Consider the following 27279-nt stretch of genomic DNA (forward strand, 5'->3'; position numbering starts at 1 on the left):
CGCCCCCGGCCGCGGCGGGAGCGCGCCTGCGCGCACCCCGGCGGCCGGCAGACGGGAGCGAGCGCCCCCTCTCCCCTCCCCCGCTCGCCGGGAGCTCCGCCGGCGGCCGCGGGCGGGCGGGGGAGCCCGGGCGGGGCGGGGAGAGCCCGGGGGGCGGCCGGGCCCCCTCCCCGCCTCCGCTCCGCCGCGCGCGCCCGCCGCCCCCCGCCCCGGCCCCCCGGCCCGCCGCGGGAGCCCGCGCCGCAGAGCGGGGCCCGCCAGCGCCACCCGCCGGCCGCGGGGCCGCACCGCGCCTCCCCCCGTCCCCCCCTGCTCCGGCTCTCAATGTTCCACACTGCCCGGCCACAGAGCCGCCGCCGCCGCCGTAGAGCCCCCCGGCCGCCTCCGTCCCCTCCTCGGGCGCCGCGGGCCCGGCCCGGCCCCCCGCCATCCCGCCCCTCCGACCCAGCATCGGGACAGGACGCCGGCGAAGGTAAGGGAGCGGCGGGCGAGGCGGCCGCCGCGGCGGCTGGGCGAGCGCGGTGGGGGGAGGCGGGGAGGAGGCGGGGGGGCTGGTAGAGGAGCTTTGTTCTTGTTTTCGGCGCTCGCTGCCTGGCGGCGGCCGGGGACGCGGGGCCGGCCCGAGTTCACGCCTCACTTGGTGCACACGCACGGTGCGGAGCGGGGCCGGGCGAGCCGCCGCCGCCCGCCGAGCCGAGGCGAGCCGAGGCGGGCTGGCGCTCCCCACAAAGCGCGGCCGGGCGGCCGCCCGGATCCAGCCCTGCCGCAGCTCCCGCCGCTCCTCCTCGGGCCCCCCCGGCCGCCGGGGCAGCCCCCTCCTTCTCCCCCCCGCCCCCCCGCCTTCCCGATCGGCGGAAAAATGTCGGTCTGCCTGGCGGAGCTGCGGGGAGAGCCGTGCAGAAGGTGCAGTTTGAATTATGCTTCTTCCCCCTCCGGCAGCTCTGTGGTGGCCAAATGCAGTTCTCGCTGCTGGCCATGTAAATAACCGGAGCTGCTGCTACCCCAGTGGCTTTAAATGCGTCGCGGGGCTTTTCCCCTTACCAAAAAAAGCCCTACCACCGATAAAAAACCAGACCTCGTTCCCCCGCGTGCCAGCCCTTTAAATGCTCAGAGCAAGTGTACATTTCCATCTGAAATCAACCCAAGTGTAACTGGCAGTGTATTTTCTCGGAGAGAGGGGAAGAGTGGGGGATCTGGACCCAATAAAATGCTCTGTCCCAGTGTAAATATTTACGGGTTATTAGTGACTTTTTAAAAAACATTTTCAGTGAGGTCTGTTATTTACAGTGTGTCATAAGTTATTAATGCTCATTGCCTAAGTACTCTGCTAAATCTGTCTCATGCCTTAAACAAAGTCGACAATTGGCATATTGTTTAAAGTATGAAAAAAAATGTGAGTGGGTTTAAAAATTGGAAATATCTGTATTTTCAGAAGTGTAAATATTGCTTTGTAGCTGTCAAACTCCAGCCCTTGTGTATGAGACAAAGAAGTATATTTTGATTAATTTCTCACTGAAACTGACTTGTCACCTATTCAAAGTTTTCTGGGACTTGGGGAATACCAAGAGAGAGTCCTGCCTGTTGTATGAACTCTGCCTCTTTTCTTCCCAAAAAAAGTTCCGCATGATGTCCAATGGTAGGCAGAGGTCAGCGGAACTTGGGGAATGACAAGAGAGAGTCCTTCCTTGTGTATTAATTCTGTCTCTTTTCTTTCCCCAAAAAGTTCCCCACGATGTCCAGTGATAGGCAGAGGTCAGACGATGAAAGTCCAAGTACCAGCAGTGGTAGTTCAGATGCCGATCAGAGGGATCCGCCTGCACCTGAACCTGAAGAGCAAGAAGAACGAAAGCCCTCTGCCACTCAGCAGAAGAAGAACACCAAACTATCCAGCAAAACTACTGCTAAACTATCTACTAGTGCAAAAAGGTAAAGGAGGGCGTGAAACGTCCTGCAGTATTTTTGCACATAGTTGGAGTCACAGTACTTGCACTGCGCTTGTCAGGGCAGAGGCATTCTTCTTGTAAAGCTGTGTGGAAGGGAATGTACTATCAGCTTTGGTAGTTGACAGGAGCCTGCTAAGCAGTGTTTTAATTAATCTAAGTCTTGTTGGGGTAGCAGTTAAACAGAATAGTGCTATGTCTTTTGAAGAGTTGGTGCAGAACTTGGTGACTTACAGGGTGACTGGGAGGGGGGCACCTAGGTACATTTTGTATTTTCAAAAATGTGTGAGAGATCTTTGGTGCTTTTTTCTGAGTTAGGTTTCCATGCCTGATTGGTATAGGGTGGAGTCCTCCTGGAATATTTTATTATGGTTGGTAGACTGATGACAGGCAATGCTGTCTAATTAAAGAAGTCATAAAACCCCAGTGGCTTCTCTGGGCCTTATGAGAGCTTTTCATGATGATGCACAGGAGAGCCTTACACACCTTGAAGGAATGGGTTCATTCTGCCATTCTCCTGGGAGAAACTTAGGTGAGTTTTCTCCCTTAGGAGCTGTGGATTTAAACCTGTGACATTCTACAGGTAGCCTCTGCCTTTAAATATAAGAATCTTCAGAAACCTCGTTTAGTTATATTGGTTGCACTTTCATTTGCATATAAGTTTATTGGCAGCTGGGCTCTCAGGAATTACTCTGGTAATTTTCTCAAAGATCAGCTGTGTGAAATACTCAAACTTTAAATTCTTTAATTCCGGCTGTCTTTGGAGATGAAACATAACTTTCCAGTCCTTTCCTTGGAGTTGCTTTTCTTTGAAAACATTTACAAGTATCCAGTAGCAAGAAGAGTTGAAAAATAGCTGTAGTTAGCTTCAAATTTTGCTTATTCAGCGTAACTATTGTAGTTCTGACTTTTATGAGCACTTTAGTAATTTTGTATTGGACTTAAACTTAGTAAATTCTTTTTGAAATATGTTAAAATTGTTGCAGAGAATGGCTGCATGCCTTTGATGACTTTTGAGCTTGTTAAAGAAACCCTTTGAAATAGGACTGGCTAAAGAGAAAAAAGTTTTGCAACTACTGTGCAGCACTTGTAATTTGTTGTTACTTGTCTTTTATTTGACAAGCCTAAGATACAGGGTTTTGACATTGAATTTTCCCATATTGTCTTTATTTCATTTAATTGTTGCAAGTGTAATTCCATGCATCTCACATAATTCAGTAGGCATACTGAACTTATTTAATGTTAATGCAAGTGGTGTTAATGCAAGGACATCCAGAGCAGTTTCTGTTAGCTCACCTTTTAAGGCCTGCTATTTGCATGAAATTCACAGTATTGCTCTTATGAGAAGTCTTAATTTTTTAAGAGGAGTTAACCATGTGTATTTTGAAATTGCACCTCTTACGTACTTAAATAAACTTAAATTGACAGGAAGTTTTCTGTACTCATTTTTCAAATCTTAACTCCTTGTGAATGTTTGTAATAGAGTAAAGTTATGCACAGATTATTTCAAGTTATTGTATCATTTTTTATCACATAAATACAGCTACTGTATAAGGTTGCAGGAGGCAAGGCAGCAGAAGGTATGGAGAGAAACAAAGTTGATCCAGAGAGATTATTCCATAACAGAGACAGCCTGGCAGATCTGCAAAAACACTTTTTAAACACACCGCAAAGTAATAGGTAAAATATTGTGAAAAGACTGTGTCTGCTGCCAGCACGGTTCACTCGAGCCTCAGTCACAGGTCCTGTAGCTCTGGTTTAAAGTCATTGTCACATCTGCCTGTGCAGGCTCCCCCCCACCCCCGCCTCATTTGCATATTAGCTTGAAAAGAAAATCTCCCTGGTAAAAAGTGCTCGGATGTGAAAAAGAGTTACTTTTCTGAATAGTTGTGGGAAATTTCTACCCAGCTCAGCTGTAAGTGTTCTGTTTACATACAGCATGGAGCAGGAAAAAAGCTGCAAAGTTTCTCAGCTGTGGGATTTGGGTTATGCCTCTGAGAACAAAGAGGAAGCAGCCATGTTAGCATTACTGAAGGCAAAGCCAATCTTGCATTTAACTGCATGGTGGTAGAGGGCAGTGTAATTCCCTGATTTATTCTATAGACTATCTCAAATGCTTTGTGTCTGTTCTCATTTCACCAACAGAATCCAGAAGGAGCTAGCTGAAATAACCCTTGATCCTCCTCCTAACTGCAGGTATGTAATGGCTTCTTAAATTGTGGTCGGTGGTAGGAAATTAACGTACTCAGGTTAACAAAAGGCAAACTTAGCGTTTACTACGGGTGACTGTTAGACAGAAATTGCATACTGTGAATTGAATAAGCATACAAAATGTTGAAACTGAAGTTTGGTATTTTGTCTGCATGTTGGAGGTGTAGTCATTAGTGATTGATGTACACAGTGAAATCTGTTCAGTTTGTTGTTCATAGCTGGTCACTGCCTTTGTGAAACATTAATTATATGAATGTCAAAATATGCTGAATCTTTCAACTTAATGTCTGCATGTAGTTTGAACTGGCTTTTTGAGTGCTGAGTTTCTGGAGTGATCTTTTCATTCTGAAGTAAAGAACTGTATGTGATTTTTATATGCTTTCTCTTAGTATGTTGTTTAACTGATAAACTGAATTATTGCCTCTAAATTCATGTGTCTGTTGGTCAAAGTTGTAATCTCTTGATAAAGAATATTCTTAAGGAAGTTCTCAGCTTGGGAGGCACTTCTGTTTGGTTTTAGAAAAATGAAATTTTAAGCACGGGAGACTGAGTGATTTAGTTTTAAAGTGATGTTTTGGAATTGAAGCACTTGATCTGTAGGAAAGTTAGATAGTAGCACAGTTTGATTTCTTTAAATCTTTTGGCATGTTTTACTTTTGTTTAAAGGATGCATAACAATTCTTATTAGCTGTGAGCATCCGGTGTTCAGATTTGCAGTAAAGCTAGCTTTAAATAATGTTGCTTTCATTTGAGGCATCTCCATAGGATTTCTGTCTGGAAGGTATCTTAATAACTCATGTAACAGTGAGCCATGTACATATTTTTAAAAATTTGCTGAAGATGCTTTCTGATTGTGTGTTGGAATTGTTTGGCTTTTGAGTGGGTTGATGGGGTGTTTTGTGAATTTGATAAAATATGAGCTGTTCCTCTGTCTCACTAATCTATGAGTGCAGGGGCTAAACCAGAGCAGAGTTTTATTGAATTTGTGGTGAAGGCATCTTGTCCTGAGGACTGTGCTGTAGATTGCCTGTGGCAGTCTGATGTATTTGCATGTAGGGTCAGTGGCTCTGTTTGTTTAGGGTTTGGTGTTTGTGTTTTTTGTGGTTTGGTTTTGTTTTGTTTTGGTTTGAGTTTTTTGTTGTTTTTTTTTTTTATTCGTTTGGTTTTTTTGTTTTTTTTTTTTTTTTTTTGTGGGAAGATGGGTTTGGTTTGGTTTTAAATAACTGCTTTAGATAACTTTAAATATTGGGCTCTAGTTCTGTGTTGGTCCTGCACTTTATATTTGGACCATCAAAGGGGCATGGCAGAAAAGAAAGTATTTAAATGAAATAGAACCCTGATGGTTTGCTTACAGTTGCCAAAAAGATAATTGTAGCAGTTTCGGGTACAGCAAGTTACAGCTTTTAGAAAGAGAAGCTTTCACAGTCTGCAGCACTGTCTGATACTTGGCTCCCTGGCAAAGCTTATTCCTCTCATATTAGCACAAGAGTATTGCAGAGCATTTTGCTTGTGAGCCGGTACAGCCAGATGCACAGGGATGATGTTGAGAATGATGAAAACCCCGCAGTGTGTCTAAAATTATTCAAGTTTCTTTCCTACAGGGAATAGAAAAAAAAGGGTTTTTTTGCCAGTGAGAAAGTCAATGCTTCTGTTCCCATAGGTATTTTTAAGAAGAATTTAGTGGATTTACTCAGTAACAACTTTATAAGTGCTTTTTTACCTTTTGCAAAATAAAACCAGAAAAATCTACAACAAGCTTCTGTAACAGGAAATCTGAGTTTTCATGATAAACAGTTTGAGCAGAGTTTCAGTGCCCAAAGTATTTACTGTTTCATTGAAACTGACTTGTTAGAAGGAGCCGTTCTGGTATCAAGAAGAAAATGCAGCTGTGTGTTATGTGCAGAAACAGTTGACACTTTTACTTTCTTACAAGGTGTAGTAGCACAGATTAGGGTACAGACAAACAAAAGGCTGATGAGACCTCTGCACTGCTCATCATGCAACAAGCAGCAGAGTGCTACTTACTGCATTTCTTGTGAAAGAAAAAGAATTTGTAAAAAAAACCCCTAAACATTTAAAAGTGTGCAAGTGCTTTAAAAATAAAAACCTGGTGTCTAAGTTCTCCCAAAAGCAGTTTTTCATGCACAGTTGTTTCTTTTCGTGTTCTAGAGCACTATCTTATCGTTTGCAGTCTGCATTATTGCAAGCTTCACAAGAATACAACTGGATGCTGATAGTCCTGCTTACTCACTTACATAAGTAATGAAAAATTAGCAATTTTAAAAATGCAGTAATGGCACATATGAAATGTTAAATGTTACTTTAACAGGATACAATACAAATACTAAAGTACAAATATGTTAAGCTCTCTCATACCATGCTAAACACTGATATCTGCGGCCCCTTCTCACCTGCCAATGCAACTGCCCAGAGTCACCTCATAGGAGTGACTCGAGGTTGATTTATCTACTTTAAAATGACACCGACTGGCTGCACTGTGATTCTCATGCAAAAGAGGTGTAGATTTCACCAGCAGTTGTTTTTCCTGCAGTCACATCTATTGCTGTAACATCTGCTTTATAAAATGCCAGAGCCCCAAGAAAGCGTGTTCCTGGGTATGCTGAGCAGGGCTGGGCTGCACACTGACTTCTATTTTAGGCACTGGGATAGCAGAATGACAGGCACAGTAAAACTGACTAAACAGTAGTTTTTCGCTTGCCTGTCTCAACAGAAAGGATTGATTTCTGATTCTGTTAATTGGACAATGAACTGTTGAAAAAATCATGTTGTCATGTATCATGCTGTCATGTTTGTGAGCAGTGAATATGAGCTGCATCTCGGGGGTACCAGCTATAAAACTTAATATCTTCATGCTGATAGCTTTCTCCTTGACATGCAGTAGTACTAAATTCCTGTGATTTTGGTGTGATTTTCAAGAAAGATAAAGCATCAAAAGCAATAAAATTAAGTTCAGTCCTAAACCACTACAAATCTTGGAGAAAAACTAAGTGTTGCTTTCCACTCATGTTTTCTCCCGTTCAACAGAAAAGCCTGAAACAAATCAATTACTGTCCAACATAGACCATAACACTAGGACACATAGGTAAACTGAGGACAGGTATCTGATTCCATTTTTTCTTCCTTTTTCAATCTTAACTCAAAGCTGTGCTACTTGATGCAGTGTACTGTATTTAATTTCTTTTGTGCTTTTAATAGCATAAAGCAAAGCTAAAAAGATCTTGGCCCTATTACTCCTAGGCAGCTCAGTTTCAAGCCATGGCCAAGCACTTATACATACTTCAAGGTGTGGAAGTGTGCCAAGCCCCACTGTTACAGACTCGCAGGTAAATGCTGCAAAGATTTCGCACGTAGTGCATGGTAAATCTGGGCTGCAGAGATGCTCTTAAATAAGTTTGACATATCTGGAATAACTATTTTCAGCTCATAGCATAAAACTGTTTAGATCTGAAGTCACTGCTCTGTAGTTGAGGTTTTGTCTGAGGCTGCTGTTGAGACCTGCCCAGCTTGGAGGCTGCAGCTCAGGTGGAGCACGGCACTGCGTCTCCAGCTCTCATTGTATTTCCTGGATTTTAGGGCTGGCACAAGTGGGGCTGTTCCCAGGGGTACTGTGATTTATAGCAGCTTCCTTTAGCTGTTCCTGGCTGCCCTGCTGATCTGCAATAGCAAAAATGTGTATTCCCAGTTTTCTTTGCTCATTCTTCCTCCTTTCCATTCCTAAATTAAATATTGTTCTTCTTTGTGGAAATGTTTTTGAAGTTCTATTTAATAACACTCATGTCAGCTTAGTTTATAGTTTACAGCCCATATTACAACAAATCCACTTTAGTGTAAACTTTGCAGGAAATGAATGCAAACACCAAATTCAGTGTATCCACTTGGAGCTTAATTCATGTGGTTTAAAAAGTGGTGAGTTGAAATAGTGCATCTTTCCCAGGCAAGCAGGCGAATGTCTTTTATATCCTGTGCTGTAAATTGGCTTTAATATCTTCTCTTTACTAATCAGATATTTGAAAGCAAGTGGATAAAAAAAAGACGTAAAGTGGAAAGGCCAGGCAAAACACATGCCTTGGAGCACTGGTCAGAGAAACAACTTGCTTTCTTTGTAGCTGCTGGGAAATGGGACTTACTGCTAAGGGAGAGCTGCTTGGATCACCCCGAAGGCTCCCTGCTCTGTCTCATCCTCTAGCCAGTGAGTGCCTGACCTTATAGGACTATTGGAAAGATTTTCCTTAATAGGGATTACAATATTGATTCCTATTTATTTTCAGGCCTTGTATGCTAATACATACTAATGTGATTTGAGCAGTATTACAAAAAGTGGCAGTTGATGATTTTGCTGTTTGTAGCCTCTCCTAGACTTGCAAATAGGTTGATATTTTATGAGTAGTTAATTTTGAAATTATGTATTTTAAAATAACTCCAAAGTATGTGGACTAAGAACAAATGGAAGGAAGATGTGTAAGGAGTTTGTTTTAATACAGGATTTTTCTGCTTCCTAAGAGCTGCATTTGTCCGTTTCATTACTGCCACATCTTGGGCTAATTCCATCCTGCAGTGTTGCCAAGGCCGAGATCTGGAGTTTGACACAAAGAAGAATGCTTGCAAAACCCTGGCAGGCGAGCGCTATTACTGCTTTGGTTATGGACCCATGCATCCAGATGTTTGTGACTGTTGGACTGTGCTTGTTATTCCATCAGTGTGGGAGCACTGCAGTATGTGTTTAAAGCAATGTTGTGAAGCTATTCCTCAGACCAGCAATTTAAGCTCTTTCAGTTGAGCTGCCTGAAACAATGAGGAGCAATGAAAAATTGTGCTGGTGGTGCAGGCTCATCCACGTGCAGAGGTAGCGCTGGATTTGAGCTAATGCAGCTTCATGTTGTGAGGAAGGTGCTGCAGCTAAGCTTGTAGAAGCATTCCTTTTGTTAACATGCTCTGTCTGCAGTAAGGCTGTAAGCAAATGTTTACTCTGCAAACAGTTGTGCCTGTTGAAGATGTTACTGCACAGCTGTGGTTTGCTCCGGTTCTGCCACGGACATGACTACTCCAGTCAGAAAGTGAAGCAGATTCATGTGATTACTCTGTAATGCTCCGCAGGGAGGGAAAAAAAAAAAAGGAAAAAAACCATCCAAGTTTGCTTAAATGGTTTAAATAGGTGATTCAAATGAACTCTGCTGGGTTTTTCCTCTCTCCTCTCACAGAAGGCATTGTTCACACAAAGCTTTTTGCCACACACACCAGGATATGAATAAGCCAATCCATTCTTTTGTCTTTCAGATGTAGTAAGTTTCCATCTCCCGTGTGTCAAAGCCAGGCATTCTGTTCCCTTTATGAAATCAGGAGGAGAAAGAATATATGCAGTCAAATAGCAGGCCTTTATACAGTAGCAAAAGTGTGTGCCCATCTTCACATGTACATTTTTTTCTTCCACTCAAGCTGTTGACTTTTCAGATTGGTCTGAGTCCCCCAGTTTTGTGTTTATTCTGTTAATTTCTTGTTGGGCAAATGTTTTCATAGTATTAAATACTGAATCCCAGTGAGAAAAAAAAAATTGTCAATTTTTCTGTCTTACACCTCTGCAGTGAAAACCCAGTTGTGAGCACTAAATTGTTCTCTATAGAAAGAGCAGTTGATCAAGATGTGTAAGAGATATTTATGTTTAAGAATGTCCCCAAATGCTTGTGCTGAAGCTGAATGAGCAAAATCCTAAAAAATCACCCAAACTCTACTTGATAATGTATCTTGTGACACATTATGCTTTTTATTGTCTCTCCCTGCCCAGCACTTTGTCACCACTAAGTGCAATAAATACATTCTACATTAAAAGAAAGCTGAAGTTTACAGAGTGGTTTCAAAAATACAACCCACAAGATTATTTCTAATACTTCCTTCCCTATGCAGAAGTTTACAGTTAGAAAAAATACTATGAAGAGGGTTCATGGCTCCTCTACAAACATGCTTGAAGTAACTCTCAAATGAATATTGAAGTTTTACTTGTTAGTATTGCCCATATCTAATTTATCTAGAATTATTTCTCCTAAGCATTTTCTTCCCTTCTCCTTTCTTCCTTTTTTCTAACCAGAAGGCTATAGTCCAGGTCAGAGTAGGAAAGAGTGGTGTAATTTAGCCCAGCAATCAGAAGTCTGGTAGTAGACTTCTGTCCAGTTGTAGAAGCAACCTTTATGTTACAGAGTGGCTTTTGCCTTATTTGCTGGTGAGTGAAAATGCTTAAGAAAGAGGGATAATGCAAATTTAGAAAGGCATTCCAGTGAAATATTTAAATGTTAAGTAGAGCCAGACTGCACTGTTATTCATATACTTTCATTTAAAAAATGCACTAGTGAAGGATTGTGTAACTTGTGAACGTTTTGAATTGTGAGAGTATTTAAATTACTTTTTTTTCAGTTGAGACCAGATGACAGTTTTTTCCCCCTCTGCTAGTATTGACCTCCTGCAAGCTATAAACTAAGGTTTTTTTATCAGCCCCCACATAGTGAATTTCTCATGCAAGTATTCTCAGTGGCATAATTAAGAGAGGGTTATGCAACACAAATCAACATATCTACTCATGGGAGTAAGTTTTCATGCCTGCAGATTTGCAGGTTTGACTCTTGTGTGAGCAGTGTCTGCAGTGCTGTCCTAACTGCTCTGTAATCTGTGTGTTAGTCCAAAGATTATGTAGACACTTCGCTAGTTTTCAATACTGTCAGAATGAAAATAAAAATAAAATTAATGTTTGTCTATCTACTTCAAAGTTAGAGAAATAATTCAGACACATTTTCATTCAGCTATTGGTGTTAAAGAACTGATGTCCATTATGTCATAAGTTTTATCTGGAAACAATAGAAAAGCTTGACCAGTTTTTTAAACAATTCTTTAGGTACTGTGCAAAAAATTTGTGAAAAATGCCAAGTAATGGGTCTTAGAGTTAAGGACAAATTTGCTTTTTGGATTTTTATATTGGTACAAAGGCCCTTCAGGCTCTGTGATAAAACTGACTAAAATATGCCATGTATATGTTTTTTTTTCCCTTCTTTTTATGCTCAAACTGCATTTCTCACCCCTGCCACCCTGTCATACTTAGTTTGTGATCAATAGTATGTGTGGCAAGGTCCTAGCACTGAATGCTTCCCCCTCAGACTGGCTTGTTTCTGTGTATCAGTTTCTTTACTATTATAGACTTGGGACACCGACTTCAAATTCGATGTAACAAAGTGCAAATACAAGAGGATCAGCTAAACAGCATCAAACCCTTTATGTAAAATTACCCAATTCCTATAAAACTGATGAGTGGAAGAGTTTCCTGGAGCTGGTGTAACTCAGGTTTGCATAGATGTGGAACATTTGGAGACAGGTAATACGCAGATCATGGAAAATACCTTGAGCATATTTTCTGAGTTCAGGGCTGGGTAGGCAGGAGGAGGAATATCCAGCTGCCATCTCAGACAGGGGCATGTGTACCATTAAGCTATCCAGGAACTGTGCTGTTCTTTATATTGATGCCTTACTTTAAGCCAGTAACTGCTGGTGAAAAATGAGTCCTAGCCTGCTTGCATTAATGTGGATTAATTTTCCCTCTGCAGAGAGTGCACTATAGTGTTACGTAGTTCAGCACTGTGGCTGGAGCAGTTGTTAATTTTATAGCACTTACAGTAAAACAGACTGGCCAGACTTTTAGGAACTCAGATACAAGTTTAGTTGACAATTATTAAACTACCATTGTAAGCATCACCTTCAGGAACAATGGAAGGATAAGATTTTTTTTTTATTAAATAGCAAAGTGACCTGTAGTTAGCAGTGAGTCACTTTCAGGTTGGAAGAATCTGTAGAGGACCATCTGACAGTCCCTAGTAACTGATGTTTTCCTTATTGATGAGGATACTGGCCTAGAGCATATAAATACTGCATTTGGAGTTAACAGTGGGGATGAAAGGGTTGTGGCACATTGGAGTACAGGACTAGAATGCTAAGTGATGGGGGCAAATGTAGCAAGTGACCTTAAAAATATTGTGTAATTTAATAATGAGAACTGCTTTAGTAGGCATAATCAGCTGCACAAATCCGTGGGGAAAAAAAAGACTGGATGAGGAGCAGTTCTTCACAACAGGTGTAGCCACTTTGAGGATTGTGTGCTTTGAAGGAAGAAGGAAAAAAAGGAAAAGATCTTCAGATATAGAAGGAAGTTGCTGCAAAGGAAATAAAGGAAGTGTTGCTAGTCCAGAGTTGGTAGTTATGAAAAGCAACTTCAATTACCATAATGAAGACCTAATATCAATGTAGGAGTACCTGGACATAAAGACAGCATGCAAAAGGTGGTGGGTCTGCATTGCCAGAGGTCTTCAAGAAACAAAGGACTGACAGGAGCATTGTAGATACAGTTGTTTCTACTTCAAGCAGGAAATGGACTAAGTGACCTCTTAAAGACCAGTTTGCCCAAAGTAGCATTTATACTGGATTTAAATTATAATGCTAAAAGAAAGCTTGTGGGGAAGCGATTTTTGCTTCATTTAAAAACTGTAATTTAGTCAGGGTTTTAGTATAATCATCCTGGAAGATATACAGGTTCTGTGATTCCAAGCAGCAGCAACAATTATTTTAAAAGTCACTAGAAGTGCACAGATTTTGTGCTGTTGTTAGTCAAAAAAAGCAAATGTCCTGTGATTTTTTTTTTCTGCTGATTTATTATTCTACTCTGTCCTTCTGCCCCCCCCAATTGTTACCTAATCCTACTTTAATTGCACAAAGTTGTGACCTTCTGCTAATTAGAAATAAACGAGGCACATGTCCTCAGTTCTCCAGAAACGCGTCACCTTTGGGAGAAACAAATAGCACAGTAGATCTGCAGTAGACCTTGATTTTTGATACTTCATACGCTGTGTTTGGGTTCTCTCTGTTTGTTCCACAGGCACATGAGCATCTCCAATGCTGAGCTAAACAAAAGCAAGGGGCATTTTTGTCCTTACACAGAGGCAGTTTGCAGTAGCTGTGCAAGCACTAATGCATCTTTCCCAGCACCCCAAATGGATCAAGCACATCAGAAAGCAGTTGTGTAGTGCTGTCCGTGACCATGGATCCTGTCTCAAAGCACCCTCTGGAATCAGAGCTCAGATGATTGTAGTGAAAATGTAAGCAGCCTGGCAGGTTTCCAGCTGATGAGTTAATGCTGCTATAAACTTGAGTAGTTCCTCTCTGAAGCATGCAGAAGGGTGCAGGAGCTGGGAAGGTAGCCAGCAAAGTCAGAGAACAGACGACAAAGCTGAAGGCCAGCCTCAGGGATTCACAAAGAATTGTCTTGGAGGTGACTTCCTCCCTTGCCAGAAACCCTTCATGTAGCTTCAGTGGCAGGGCTGGAAATCAGTAAGAAAATGAAGGCTCTCATTCAGTGCAGAGCCAGCCTGCCTTTTGGGAACTTGTTTAAAATAGCTTGAGCAAAGGTTGCTGTGCCCAGCACTCAGGCTACCCTGTGCCTGGCTTAGCAGTACAGGTGCTGCAGAAAGCCAAGGGTTCAGTCAGTGCTGGCTCAGTTTGTTGAGCTCAAGAAGTTGCAGTGAGGTGGTTTAGGTTTGAACTAAGGTTATCACTTCACTCTGAAGCCTAGACATGGAAAATCACCAAAATGGGATAGGGTGAATCAGTAGAGCATCAGCTGGTCAGATTTCATTGGACAAATGGAAACATGGGTGCTCTCTTTTCTGTAAGGGAAGATAACAAGCATAAAGCTATTTTTGTTTGCTATTTGCAATTTCAGTAAAGCATTTATGCTGTAAATGGATTTAGAGTGTGGAAAGTGTTTCAATAGATCAGTAGCTATGCAATAGGAAAGATGTTCAGCTGATGGTGGTTCTTGCTGTGAAGGCTGCTATTGTGGCAGACTGGGAAGGTTCGTCCCCAAATAAACCTTTTCTGACTAAGGGGTTTGCTAATACTTTAGCTTCTGTCTGTCTTTCTCCCTGTTATCCTAACATCAAAGACTTCATCCAGGCTGGAGGATCCGAGGGATGAGTGAAGTGGTGCAGGGATGGTTAGCTGACACAGAGCTTGGTGTTGTCATTGTGCATCAGTGCCTGTCCTAACTTGTTCATAGAAACCTAGGGCATATCTGTATCTGCTTCATTAATATCAATGGCAGATGCTGTAGTTGGCCATTACAGATTTAGCAGCATCTCCCTCTACAGACACCCTGAGGGCCCAAAGAACCAACATCCTTATACAAATACCTGGTTTTCTGTTCAGAGCTTTGGGTGTGGAAGGGAAATAATGAGTTTTGGTTTGATTTCTATAAAGCTAATGCAAAGAGAGGTCTTGAGAGACTAAAATCAACTTGCACCGAATACTCTTAATCTATATCACATAGAAGCAAATCTAAGTGATCTAAGTTACACAGCACAGCCTACTGCACATTAAGCATTGCTCAAGTGATATATGTTCTTATGCAAAAGGTAGAAATACTATAGAACCTAAAATTCTACAATCATGATTAAACATTAATGTGGGAGGGTGGTCTTCGCATGATAAACAATTTGAAGCACAATCCATGGCTGAAAAAGTGTTTATTGTCTGGAGTAGAAATTTCATATGTACCCATACAAGTTTTATACAGCCAGGTAGTGCCTATCTCCACCTTCCCCTTCTTCCACAGAGTGATGGATAACTGGAGTAGTATGAAGAGTTGCAGTAGCAACCTGGCTGCTGTGTATTTTGAGTGTAGTTTGCTTCTTCCTTTTTTTTTTTATAGGCCAGAATTCCAGGTGGTGTACTTAGTTATACCAGAGCAAGCACACCACAACTTAGTTTTTTTTAAAAAAAGAAACAAGTTCCTGAACTGAAAGGGACATCATCAAAACAAAGCAGCGATTTGTTTGATAATACAGAGTAGCAAACCTTAAATAGATCCATATGTGGAGAAGTCAGTTACTTTCAAGGTTCTCTGGAAACAAATGCAGTGAAAGCATTTTACTTTAAAGTGTTTTGTTTGGTTTGTTTTTCATAGTAATACTGCAGACTAGCAATATTTAAAGTCTTTGTTTTCTGCTTGGGTTTTTTTATTTTAGGAATAGAAGAAGCAAAGTGATTTCATATCAGTTAGAAGGCAAGCTAACAGTAGTGGCTCTCGATACTAAAACAGTTATTGTAGGCTGAGCACCATGTGGTTGTCCCAGATATAAAGGGCATTCTGGCAAAATGCCTGTACAATGACCAGTGTGCCTTACTAGAGAAGGTGGGGTCGGGGATGGAGAAAATGGAGATGGATGTGAGCTGTACTACTCTGAGAAATGACTTTTCATCCTTCTGGATGCTGTTGATGCTGTTTGCATTGCCTCTGAATTTCTCTGCAAGCTGTGCTTGATATTTTTGCTGTAGATGGCTACTGCCTACTTTTCATTCAGACAGGGCTGTAAGAGAGATTTTGATAACTCTGGAGTTTTTTTCCTGATGAATGCAAGTTGATGTGCTTAATTTTTCTTAACTCCCAGATTCTGACCTTGGAAAAATAAATATAAATAAAATCTCTTATCTGGATTGTCAGACTCAGCTGTGCTTGTACTCTCTTTTTGTTTTCAAACATGCGAGTAAGGAGACAGGAATGACTGTGAACACACCTCTCCCCACACCTGAGATAAGCTGGATACCTCCCTGCTAAAATAATAATCATCCAGGCTGGGCAGGTTTCCAGTAAAGATGACATATGCCCACCAGTGTGATAGCAGCTGGGTTCAGGAAGTGGGGAGATAAGAGTGCTGTTTGAAAAAAATGCACCAATAGAAATATCATTTGGGTTTTCTGCTTCTTGAAAGTGTCTGAAGAAAAAGTAATTATGAGAGACTGTGTTGCCCAAGGTCGTAGTCCAGATCCATTTATGCCCAGAAGAATTCCATATTTGTTAACTTTGAAAGAGCCATTGCCTTTTGAAGCCTGAATGAAAGAAAAAAAAAAAAAAGGCAACGCTAAATTGTGCAGTGAGCAGTCCATGCAGTGCACTGAATGTTATTTCTGAAAGTAATTCTGTTGATCTTTTTCTGAAGTTGGTCATTGATCACAGACCGAGGGGTCAGTTCTGGTTAGCTTTGCAGTAGATGCCATAAGCAATGAATGCTTGACGAGTGTCTGAGAGATGCTGTGCTGCATCTGCTTGTGCTTTCCATATGCAGCTCTCTGTTTCCTTCAAAGTCATCAGAGTGCAAAGCACCATGAGTCATCCTGGCACTGCTGGAGTGTGTAGCTACAGTCTCTTAGCTAGGTGCAAGCCAGAGCCTGGCTTTCATCCAGTTTGGATGCAGAGCAGGACGCAGGAACACCCCATTGCACTGTTCTGTCTTAGGTGGGTGGATAAACTGCAGTATGAAATTGCACCAGCTGCATGTGATGCTGCTGAAACCTCTGTTAGGAGTGAGCATGTTCCTGGGGCACCCCAGTTCTGCAGCAGAGGCAGCAGTGCAGCAGTGAGCCAGGGCACCCTTCCTCCTGCTGAGGAGCGGTGCTGGGCCCAGGGTGCTGGTGGTGCAGCTGTAGCCTGCCTGTAGCTCCAGTGCCTGCACTAATGGGCCCTGTGCCTCTCAGTCTGCCAGCCGTTTCTCTGAGCTTTGTCCTAGCCTCTAAAGTTTTAATGGTGGAGTCTGGATCACCACTGGAATAGAAATTTGGGGAAAAAGATTTTCTTTGGGGAAGTTTGAAAGACAGAAGCTTTACTATAAACCCTTTCTATTCTCATTTTTGGACTCTGCAGTAAGTTGTTCCTGATATTATTAATTCTTCTGGCAGGTAGAGTTAATTTATGTAATAGTCTTCATGCTGCTGTATAAATTATAGATTTAATTATGGTCCAGGTGCTCAGAGCTTTGCCATTCTTCTATATGTTAAATATAAAGAAAAAATAAGTCTGAGTAATTTTTTAGCTTACTGAATAGAGGTAAACACTTGGAAACTGTGGCAGAGTGTAAATAAATAGAGGATTTACTTCATAGAGAATGTTATTATCTACTCCAGGGAATTCTGCTTTATGGGGAGGATTAGTGCCTTGCATTATACTGGGACACACTTTTTTACAGCTACTACTCTCTGCAGGAGAAGATTAAAAAGTTTTCCTTTAATTCCTTGTATTTCCAAATTTTCTTTTGCAATTACAGCTCATTACTAGGGGCCAAAGGTTGATTTGAGTTAACATAGCCATAACGAGAAACACTCTCTGATTCCCTGGTAGGTGTAAAAAAACTGCCTTCTTGTAGGCAGTTCTGAGTTACTTCCTCTTCTTCTGAGTTGCTCAGTCTTTTCTGCCTGACACAGTTTTATTCACAGTCCTTGAAGGTTCTCGTACTTCAAAGCTACTTAAGTGTGTTTGTTTCTTGTCCTAAACCAGTTTGCTATCCTACTTCCTCCTAACCTATAAGAAAAATCCATTTTTGATTGCAATTTAATTCCATGAAACTCTTTCCATAATTGTCTGTTCACAATCAGTCTGGTTATGAGTTCTATGAAAAAACCCTTTTTTTACTGAGATTTTGTAGGATATTTGGGCAAGGGGCAAATATATGAAGTATGCTAAATAACTGGGACTTATTTCTCTTCATTCCTCTTTTGTGTCTACATTTTTAATTACCGCTTTTCTACTTTGTGGCCCTGAGTCAGAGAAAGCCCACCTTTCTTGCCTTTTCCAGGAAACTGTGTGTTTGTTTAAATGCTTTTCCAAAGGGAATATGAATTGGCCTTGTTTCAGCTGCCACTAAACATCCCAGCCTGTGGGACTGCTGTACTGAGGACAAAAAAAAATTAAGACTATACTTCTTTAATATATTTCAGTATTAGAATATGCCATTTATGGATGCAATAGTACGAAATTTTCAGATGAGGGTCAGCTAATTTATTCTTGCAGCTGTTCCCTTATGCTTCTTCTAATTTGTGGGTCAGAAAAATGCATGTCATTATTTCATTTTTCTTTTGGGCGCTGCAGCTACTCTCAAGGGTCTGCTCTTCCTTAGACATGAATAACAAACTTGATGCATCTCCTGAGGAAGCAGCCAAAAGTGCATGTTCTGACCTCATCTTTAAGCCTTTCCATTTCCTTTACTCACACTTAATGAAGTTACTATCACAGGCATTAAAGATAATTGTGTAAAAGTAGATTATGTAATTATTGTAGTTGTACTGTTTTAGTATAAAGTCAAGTATTGATTCTGATTTTTTATTTTGGCCCAATATGGCAATGCAGTTTGATTGTTGGATTTGGAAGTCTGTGTTGGTTATTTGAGGTGGCTAGGGAGTTCTTTCTGAGGAGATCTGAATGGTTTTTTAGAGCACTTTGATACTTTTGTTTGAGAAATTAATTTACATTGAAGAGACCCTATTTTAATGTCTCAAAAGTTTTTCCTCTGTTTCTTTGATGCTTAGTACAGGGGATCATTTACAGAAGTTTTGCTAGTATCCCTCAGGTCAGTTGTGGTTCACTGGTATTTATGCTATGGAGAGCTATAGATATCACTGGTATGAATGCATCTACAAGTGGGTTCTTACACTTTCTGTAAGCTCTCTTGATGCACTGCACTTTTTGATTGAGGAAGGTACACATGCAATTTCTTTATTTGAATATACCTCTAATGTGGTTAAGTTTAGACTAAGATCTGGAAGTAAACTCTTCATAGGGATTTTCCTGTAACAGAGCCTAAATTTAGCCTTCTTTTTTATGAGCATCATTTTAGATCTTGAAGAACCTACACTTTGTGGGAGGTAGTGAATGAATGGGCTGGGGGCTGCCTGTGTATAGGCTTTCAAGTCCTTTACTCAAGAAGGAAATGCAGTTGATGACAGCGTGTTAATTTGACGGAGTACATTTAGAGGAAGCTTTATATAACTGTTGGGTGTTAAAACCATGTCTTCATTTGCTACATTTGTTTGTTTGTTGTGTCCTTAGGTTATTTAATAAAACATGCAGTGAAACACTAAAAAAACTCCTGCACTTTTTCTTCCAAACAGCTATTGGTGTCAGTGTTAGGGTTCTTCATATCTTAAACAAAGCAGTCATTTTTCCTTATAGCAAAAGTATGCTTTTGAAGAGTTACTTACTCTTCATGTGTTACCGTGTATTTTTATTTTAAAACTGAATTATATAAATTAGGCCTTTTCTGGATGTTGAAGTCAAGTCACTGTGACTTCTGGAAATAGAACTGCTACTGTACAAAATCCTTATTAGTATAAAAAACATTCAGAGAAACATTTCAAGTCAGTGCCCACACTCTTCAATTCCCTTTGTTTCTGAAGGCCACTATGGGCTTGACTGCTGTATTTCTGTGTCTGTGGTAAATCAGTGCAAACAGCGGTGCAGTGCATGAGACAAGGTTGGCTTGGCACCGCTGAATTGTCATCCGTCCGGTCTTGTTATTACTCAACTGTGCTTGGCTGTAAGCACACTATAGATGCTCCCTGTTTAGTGCTCAGGAACTCTTTCCTTGGAAATTGTGTGCCTTTTTAATGTGTCATGGCTCAATTATCACATTCATTTTGGCTGCCAAAATAGCCATATATATTGTCTAGCAAGTGACAGCCTGGGCCTTTATCTCTTTCTGGCTGTTTGCCAGCTGTTTAATTGCAGCCCTGTGTTTGCTGTGTGTCACATCTTATGGTGGTCTATTATACTCAGCTAAAACAATATTTTGAAAATGTTTCAAATGTGAACTAATTCTGTGAGACTGTACATCCTGTTATTTACATGATCTGCTAGGAATGTAATGTAGGTCATTTTTCCCCCTACAAATATTAACATTTGTACCTCCGGTCATCTTACAAATTTCCAGGGCAGAAAGAAGGCAAGATGGGGATGCAGAAATGCTATCTCATCCCCTTGAGAGATGTAATTAAAGCTGTACACTTGTCATGCAATTTTTCATTTGTAGTTTCCAAGATGTTTTAAAAGCCAAATATTCTCTTTGTTCTGGCTTTAGAAAAGAGCAAGCGTACTCAAAAGGAACAGCAAAGCCTGTGAGCCATATTTCTGCCCAAATGGATACTTTGGGTGAAGGTGATGTTGGGGTTTGTGTGAATGGTATCTCATAGAGGCAGAAAATGGTGCAAGTGCTGTTTGCACACAGCACATTTGGTTTGGAAAGCCACCTGCTTTCCATCAGGAAACTCCTAAGGCAGGCTGCCTGTGTGTCCTGCCACCCCACCTGGGGGATGGAGCCACTCAGTGTGACACCAGGATATTGGAGGGCTAAGTACTCCATAGCACTTAGCTGTGCAGGGAATCCTTGGGCTAAGTGAGTTCAGTTTTGCCTGCCTCTCCTTGTACAGATATTAGTATCTTGCTCATTTTTTGCCTGAAGAGCTTGAGAGTTTCAGCTCCTGGATGGATTCCTATGTGGTGCAAATGCTTTAGCCTTAAGAGCAATGAAGGTACATTAGCTAACAATCTTGGCTATGTAGATTTTTTGGCAGAAACTTTGTGTTTCCACTGCTTTAAGAGGAAATCAGGATTTGTTCCATTGCTTGTTTAATAGGAAGAATAACTATTTAACAAGAAAGACATGATAAAAGTCTTGGTAGACAGCTTTTCAGTTCAGAGGAAGACAGAACAGAAGAGCGCCTAAGAAAGATCCCATTTTTGTACAAAACACTAGATTTATAATTAAGTAGTAAGGATTAGCTTTAAAAAAGAGAAGAAAGAACAAGTTATCCTGTAGGTAGGATCTACGGGATTTTTTTTCTTCTTAATTGGAGGGGAAAGTATCCTATCTAGCTAAAGCCATCTAGCATACTGGAAGAGGTTTGATTATTAAAATGGACTTGTTTAAAAGGATATAAAATTATTAAAGAGTGCTCTTAAACCTTGTGGAAAATACAATACTGTGTGAGGGTAATATAGTCCAGCATGTGCATGTATGTTTTTTCTGGTTAATCTGCTAGAAAAATTGTGGTAAATAACCCCCTTTTAACATATATTTTTGAGAAGCTGACCTGTTACAAAATGAGCATTCAAAGGTATGTAGGAGAGAGTTGTACATATAGGGGGCAGCTGGAGTGAGAATGGTTGTGGCAGTTCTGCTGTGCTGTCACTGCATGTCTCCTCAGGAAATGCATCAAAACAGTCACTAGTATCATTTTTTTTTAGCAAGCTCTGCATAATTCCTGTGGTTTACAATGTGACCAGTCTATCCAGTGTCAAAGAATGCCACTTTGCTTGAGTTTCTGCCTGACAAAACTCCTCATTGTTCCATTAAGCTTTTGTGTAAGTACTGAATTTAGTAGGTTTTTCATGTGAGTTTTTTACGTATTGTGAATCACTCTACTTCGTGGTGAGTCTGAAGACATCATCAACTAAGTTTTGTAGTATACAGATAAAGTGGGTGCTGAAAGGCAGCCTGCAGAAACCTTTCCTCTCTTCATGCTGCCTGGCTTGATAAGGCAGGTGTGCCTGTGTGCCACTGACATGGAGGTGCAGACTTTTACTTGATTTGTTAAGGAGCTTTTATTTCTGAAAAGAAGTTCCAACACTCAATGAATAGATACCCTCTCATTGAAAAACACGTGTGAGATGTGGTCATTGCAAACTAATGGTTGCTCAGAGGAAGTGAAGTTTCTTTACGGTCTGGGGTCTTCAGATACCCCTGGGAGTTAGATACTAGGAAGTTAAATCCCAGCAAGGCTTGTACAAAGCCCAGCTGGCAAAACAATGATGCCAATTGCTCATCATGGCTGGACATTTACAATCTACTCAGCAACAGATATGAAGGACATGGTCACAACAGGTCACAAGAATGCATAGCCCATACACCACTACAGGCTGATCAAGCCTGAATGTTGAAATAATGAAATATTAATCAAATGCAGGAAACTGGTGGCAAGCAGGGTGAGAGCAAATACCCATGCTGCATTTGCTGTGGAATATTGAAAGGCGCAGTGTGGTGCAGCCAGAGTGCAGAACTGTCACAGGCCGACGGTTCAGACTGAGTGTGGACCAGCTGCAATACTGGTGCTTCAGGGTTGTGCATGGCTTTTCATGTCCCTAAGCTTGCTGTGCTTCCTGTTCCAAGTCCTGTTTCACATGCTGCCTTCGTTCACCATTACTGACTTTTTGCATCCTCTTCCTCTCCCATCTCCACAGCTGTAATTTCAATAATTGAGACTAAATACTGTCCTTTCTTCAGTAGAATATTTCTTGTATAATCATAGCTACTTTCTTTGGGGATTAAAAAAAAAAAACAAAACAAAACAAAAAACACAAAAAAGCCAACAAAAGAACAGAAAAAAAAAAATACACATCCTTGGCAGGAACATGCAGCAGGGTTAAAGCAGACCAGGAAAAGGGACACTTCCCTTTCTTGTCAAATTAGCTTTGGTTTCTAAGATCCATCACGCTGGAATGCAGCCCTGAAATGCCAATTTTCTTGTAAGGAGGAAGCAGAGCCAATTGACTTAAACTTTTAGTTGCATCTGCTGGCAATTTCCACCAGAAGCTAATTACAGCTCACAGCTATCACCAGCAGATGACTGACTGGTTCCACTTCACAAAAAAAAAAAGTTTAAACCCACACAGAGGTTTCTTTTCATTTTTTCAAGCAGATATTTTACACATACAAGCAGAAATCTTCAAAATTCAGGTAAATTATTTTATCATACAAATAATATCTCTAGGTCTTTCCAAATCTGGAGGTCATTTATTTGGCTTTGCACTGTATCCTGATATCATATCAACACTACACGTTGTGTGCATTTTTAAATTGTGATGTGATTAACCCAGCTCACTTTCTGTGTTGTCAGTTCTGGAAAGTACTTCAGGATAACTAAAATAGCTCAGATCTTTTTTTCTGTGTTAATGCTTATGGGTACTGAAATATTTGCTCCTCTTGATATTGTGGTTCCACAAAAACCACAACTTTGAAAGAGTGAACCTTTTCAAGGGTGATTCTTTTCAACAAAGAATGGAGCATGACTTTTTTTTGCTAGCATCACTAGATGGCGTTGCCTAGTAGTCTAACAGCTGAGAGTCTGAAAATAGATGAAATTAATGTAAATCTGTAGAGTAATTAAAACATTTAGATCTTTCAGTGTGTATGTCTTAGGTATTTTTTTCCTTTTCAGTCATGCTTCTAATTGTTCAAGAGAGGGCGTTGAGCTGAAGCGTTACTTCTGCCTGTTGCAATTCTTAAGCAAGTAGTGAGTGTGCTGGAGTTTCTGCTGTGGTTCTGCTCTTCCTTGGCTTGCTTGAACACTGCTTGAAGTCGTGTGCTGAGGGACTGAGGCTCAGCCAGAGCTTGTGCTGCTGTATCATGCAGGGTTCTCTATGTACATAATGAGCCTCTTTTAATGGTATGCTGAAATATTAGCAGGACTGCTTGGAGGATGCCAGAGCAGACAAGCAATGAAAACTCTGCCAGTATTACTTTATAGAAAGCTCCTGGTACATGTTTTTCCTAAAGTATGATGTCCACTGTTATTACAGACAACATGAAAAACCCAAAAGTGTTGTTTGGAGCTTTTATTCTGTTGTTTATTTTGTGGTTTAGACACCATGCCACATTTTTTTCTTCCTGGCTGGTTTCCTCTGTTTTGTCAGTGGTCAGTCATGCTCTGGCAGCAGCACTAACATGACACTGCTGTGCCTGCACGTGGGGCATGACCGTGCCTGCACATGGTTTTCTGGTGTGCTTTATCCCAGGCAAGGCTGGAGGAAACCTGCCTTTCATATGAGTAGTGTATTAACTGAAAGCAAAAAGATGTCAGGTAGGTGGATTTATTCAGGGAGGATGGTAAGGAGAAATGGTGAACCAAGCAGTTTTTGTCCAGTGCTTTCAGTTCAGCTCCATCACCTGCCTCTTTTAAACTGTGAGAATTTGGCATAACCTACTCCCTTTTCTTAGTTCACTAGCACTTTTAATTTAAAAGATCTCCTGCTTGACATTATAGTTATTTTAAATTCTTTCTTAATCCATTGCAGTTGTCTTTACCAGTCTACTAAAAATTAAAGAATTATTGTTGACAGGAATTGATATAACTCACTTGTTTAGTTTCTTAGTTTAAATAATATTTCTAGATAATGTCAATCAGTTTGCCTGTAATTATACATTTAGATGTAGGGAGTGTGCAGACCTCTGGTTGTTTTAACACTTGTATTTACAAAACAATATTTTTAAAGACTTTATGGTAGAATCTTAGTTTTAGGATAATGTTGAGGGTTTATAGTTTGGACACCTATAAAGCAGTATCACATTTCACAGAAGAATGAGGAATAAAAAAGCCAAGTTAAGAAGCCAGCAAGCAGTAAGTGTGTACCAGACGCTTTTGATGAAAGTTGGTCACCAAAGTTTCTGTTTGTAAAAGAGATTTAAAATTAGGTGCTAGACCTTATTTGAACAACTTTCTGGAAACCTGTGCAGTGCATTTCTGTACGTGAAGGTAGCTCTTTGCAAAGCCTCACTTCAGAGAAATGTCAAATAAGATCTGGGGAGAGAGCAAGGTTGTGTGAGAACTGCAGCACAATGCTTAACAGCTCCTCACGTGTGCTGGGGAAGTGGTGTAAGAATACCAGGGCAGGAAAACCCTTAATCTTCTTTTACATATCCATGTTTTTAAGTCAGAATAATGTGAGTAGCTATAAAGTGAACAAGTCACTTACGAGCTTATTTTTCATCGCTTTATACCAAGTAATTGATAATAAAGGTACAAAATTTGGTACAAGAGAGCACTGGTGGGAAAGGTATATATTTGCACACCCCAGCCAGTAATGTACTGAAGCATGAGCTTGTCTCCCATCGAAGGCACCGTGTTTTGAGTGCATGCAGAAACACTTTCCTGAGCTGAGTCTGAGGGAGGGGAGTCAGTCAAGCAGGGCCAAACACAGAAAGAGAAGGGGAAACCAGCATGGTGACTGCAAATGGGAAATAGCTATTGAGTTCATTATTTTACAAGGAAAAAGATCTACCTGTAGCTGCACAATGCACTGCTAAAATTTGTACTAAACCTCAAAACCTCATCTTCAAATACATCTGATCCCCCAGTGCCAGGTCAATGCATTTGGAAAGCATAGGCTTTGGTGCCTGAGCAGGGTGAGGAGAGAGAAAGCAGGGGAACTAGGGCCTGCCTGCTCTGCCCTCTCTTTGCCAGCTTTCTTGTAGTTTCAGAAATACACCATTCAGAGGGATAATATTTCTGCCATACCTCCATCCCAGTCTGCAAGCAGGGAGAGGCAGAAATGTGGAGCCAGTAGTTTTGAGGAACTACTCAGAACATTGCTGTTTGGAAGGACTCTGTTTCATGAGCATAAAATGAAACTACACATTCAGTGCCAGTCTTTTCATCGAAATTTTACATGAGGACTGAATGCTCATTTAATCCTGTTTATCTGGGGGCATTCAGCACATAATACTAAATGTGCTTGATTTTTTTTTTTATTTGCAGGTCACCTTTTAATGGAGCTGTAAAAGTAAGTGTAAACTGCACCTTCTTTTGTCATCAGTAAGTGCTGAAGGGTGTAATGCTCAGGGCAGGAGTGGCTCTGGGCTCACATGTGGGAGAAGGATGGGCAAGCCCTAGCACTACCCAGTAAGTAAGAGGGTTGAAAGGCATCATGGGCTCTTGTTCATGTGCACTGTCTGTTTGTACAGGCCTCCTCAACACTACAGATGCTTACTTTTGGTTTCTTACTTGGGATGCTTCTCAGTGGCCCTGTTGTGCTAATCCTAACAAAGACATGTCCAGAAGGATGGTTTTTGCACTGAAGAGTTTATCTGCAATAGCTAATGGTTGTCCTGCTTGGTTGAAAAAGAGATCTGGATAGCTTATCTCGATGTCCTCCAGGTCAGATATAATCAAGAAACAGAGCTCAGGCTGCTGCTCTGCTCAGGGAGGTAGCACATACCCCTTTCAGAGTGCCTTACAGAGGAACTTTGTACTTTTGGAGGTAGAAGTCAATTAAGTACACTTTGCACATACGCCAAAAATGCAGGTGTAGGCCAGATGAAGCAGTCATAGGTCTGAAACCCCCTTTTCCCCTCCCTGATTTGCAGCTGTTGAATTCATTAGCAGTGCACATAAATGGGAAATGACCCAAAGGGGACTCAAATTCACAGTACACTGTGAATGCTTTGGGCTGTAATCTGGATGGGTGGTGGAATAAATAGTCAGATCAGGAGTTGATTTCTTTCTGAGGTTCCCTCTTCTGTCACAAGAACAGGTTATAACCCTGCTGTTGCAGATCCTCCTCATTCACTCCCTTCCTTGGCAGCTTGTGTGTTTGAATAGGAAATGTCTGCATATCTGTGGTGGTGGGAGGAGATGAGAGTTAGGATGTCTCACCCCAGAAGATCATCAGTCCCTTTCAGGCACCAGGCAGGAATGGGCAGTGTCTGGAGGTGGCTGCCCAGCTGCCTCTGTTCTGTGTGTCTGTCTGCCGAGCTTGGGCGCCGAGTGCTGTTCTCTAGCAGTTGTGTGATCACTGAAATCAGGATTAAAGCCTCATTTCTTAAAAAAACTCTGTGTGTTTATTTTAAATCGCAACTTTTTGGAAGAAAACCCAACTGTTTAACCATGGCATTTCCAGGAAGGTGGGAAAAATGCCAAATGGAAGCAAATGTAGTTTTTACTAGTTGAGATAAGCAGACTTGAGGATCTGTGTTACACATGGCTGCCATCACTGCAGAAGTTGTCTTCCTCTGCACAGGGCTGAGCTTCCCTGTGTAAAGTCAGCAATGAAGGAAATTATATAAAGTAGATCTGATGTCTTACTTCAGTGACACATGGGAATTTCTCTGTCGGCTTTTAATCAGTTGCAATAATAAAAAAAAACCACTTTGACTTGTCCTCAGTTCCTGAAACACATCTTTATGATTGTCAGTGATTTCATCTCAGTTATTTTTTCAAATCCAAACAGTTTGGATGACTTTGTTGAGTCTGTTCTGTGAACATGGAAGAAAGTCATGTTAAGTGCCAGAAGCTGGGAGCTGAGAAGGGCCTCAGCCCTTGTGCAGGGTGAGGTCACTGTGGTGTCAGCGAGCATATTTGAAAAGTATAGACCAGACTTGCAGGCAGTGGGCATCTGTCAGGGGTGTGTCTTTATTTCCTGCCTGCTCTGGGAGCTGCTCTCCCTGTGTGAGCTGGGGGGTGTGGCTGGCATTAGGAGCAGGGCTGA

The 27279-nt window shown here is 41.3% G+C and overlaps 1 protein-coding gene across 2 annotated transcripts in view; it reads left to right on the plus strand.

The window, feature by feature from the left end:
• Positions 1-319: 319 nt before the first annotated feature.
• Positions 320-27279, plus strand: part of UBE2E3 (ubiquitin conjugating enzyme E2 E3) — a 55490-nt gene continuing 28530 nt past the window's right edge. The window contains exons 1-3 of one of the 2 annotated variants that reach the window (XM_031505399.3): positions 320-472; positions 1724-1926; positions 4086-4136. In XM_031505399.3, the coding sequence (XP_031361259.1) occupies positions 1733-1926; positions 4086-4136 (245 nt within the window). In that variant the 5' untranslated portion in view covers positions 320-472; positions 1724-1732. Of the gene's footprint in view, positions 473-761; positions 904-1723; positions 1927-4085; positions 4137-27279 lie in introns of those variants that run through there. The other variant, XM_031505400.3, reaches the window with a different exon arrangement.

Source organism: Lonchura striata, chromosome 7, assembly GCF_050655825.1.
Source record: "Lonchura striata isolate lonStrDom1 chromosome 7, ASM5065582v1, whole genome shotgun sequence".
NCBI classification, from domain to species: Eukaryota; Metazoa; Chordata; class Aves; order Passeriformes; family Estrildidae; genus Lonchura; species Lonchura striata.